This window comes from Corvus brachyrhynchos, unplaced genomic scaffold (assembly GCF_000691975.1).
Source record: "Corvus brachyrhynchos isolate BGI_N302 unplaced genomic scaffold, ASM69197v1 scaffold119, whole genome shotgun sequence".
Lineage (NCBI taxonomy): Eukaryota > Metazoa > Chordata > Aves > Passeriformes > Corvidae > Corvus > Corvus brachyrhynchos.
In genome coordinates this window covers 351,642-352,043 of record NW_008240054.1, presented here as the reverse complement: position 1 = coordinate 352,043, position 402 = coordinate 351,642, and the positions used below count along the sequence as shown (strand labels likewise).

General features: G+C 65.4%; 1 protein-coding gene across 1 annotated transcript in view; it reads left to right on the top strand.

Moving 5' to 3' along the window:
- Positions 1-40: 40 nt before the first annotated feature.
- PCNA (proliferating cell nuclear antigen) overlaps positions 41-402 on the top strand; it is a 4,386-nt gene continuing 4,024 nt past the window's right edge. The window contains exon 1 of the mRNA XM_008641583.2: positions 41-354. Within this exon, the coding sequence (XP_008639805.1) occupies positions 134-354 (221 nt within the window). The 5' untranslated portion in view covers positions 41-133. The remainder of the gene's footprint in view (positions 355-402) is intronic.

The window sequence follows — 402 nt, the reverse complement described above, 5'->3', positions numbered from 1 at the left end:
TGGGCGATTGGCTGCTGCGCGCCGGAGGGCGGGGCAACGAAGTATATAAAAGGGCTTGGCGGGCCGGCGCGGTTAGTTTTCAGTCTTTCCGTCGCTCGATTTCGCCGGTGCTGCTCCCCCTGGTGTTGCCAAGATGTTCGAGGCGCGCCTGGTGCAGGGCTCGGTGCTCAAGCGAGTGCTGGAAGCCCTCAAGGACCTCATCACCGAGGCCTGCTGGGACCTGGGTTCGGGCGGCATCAGCCTGCAGAGCATGGATTCTTCACACGTCTCGCTGGTGCAGCTCACGCTGCGCTCGGAGGGCTTCGACACGTACCGCTGCGACCGCAACATCGCCATGGGCGTCAACCTGTCCAGGTCAGGCGGCGGCGGGGTCTCATCGGGCGCTGGGATGGGGCCAAGCAG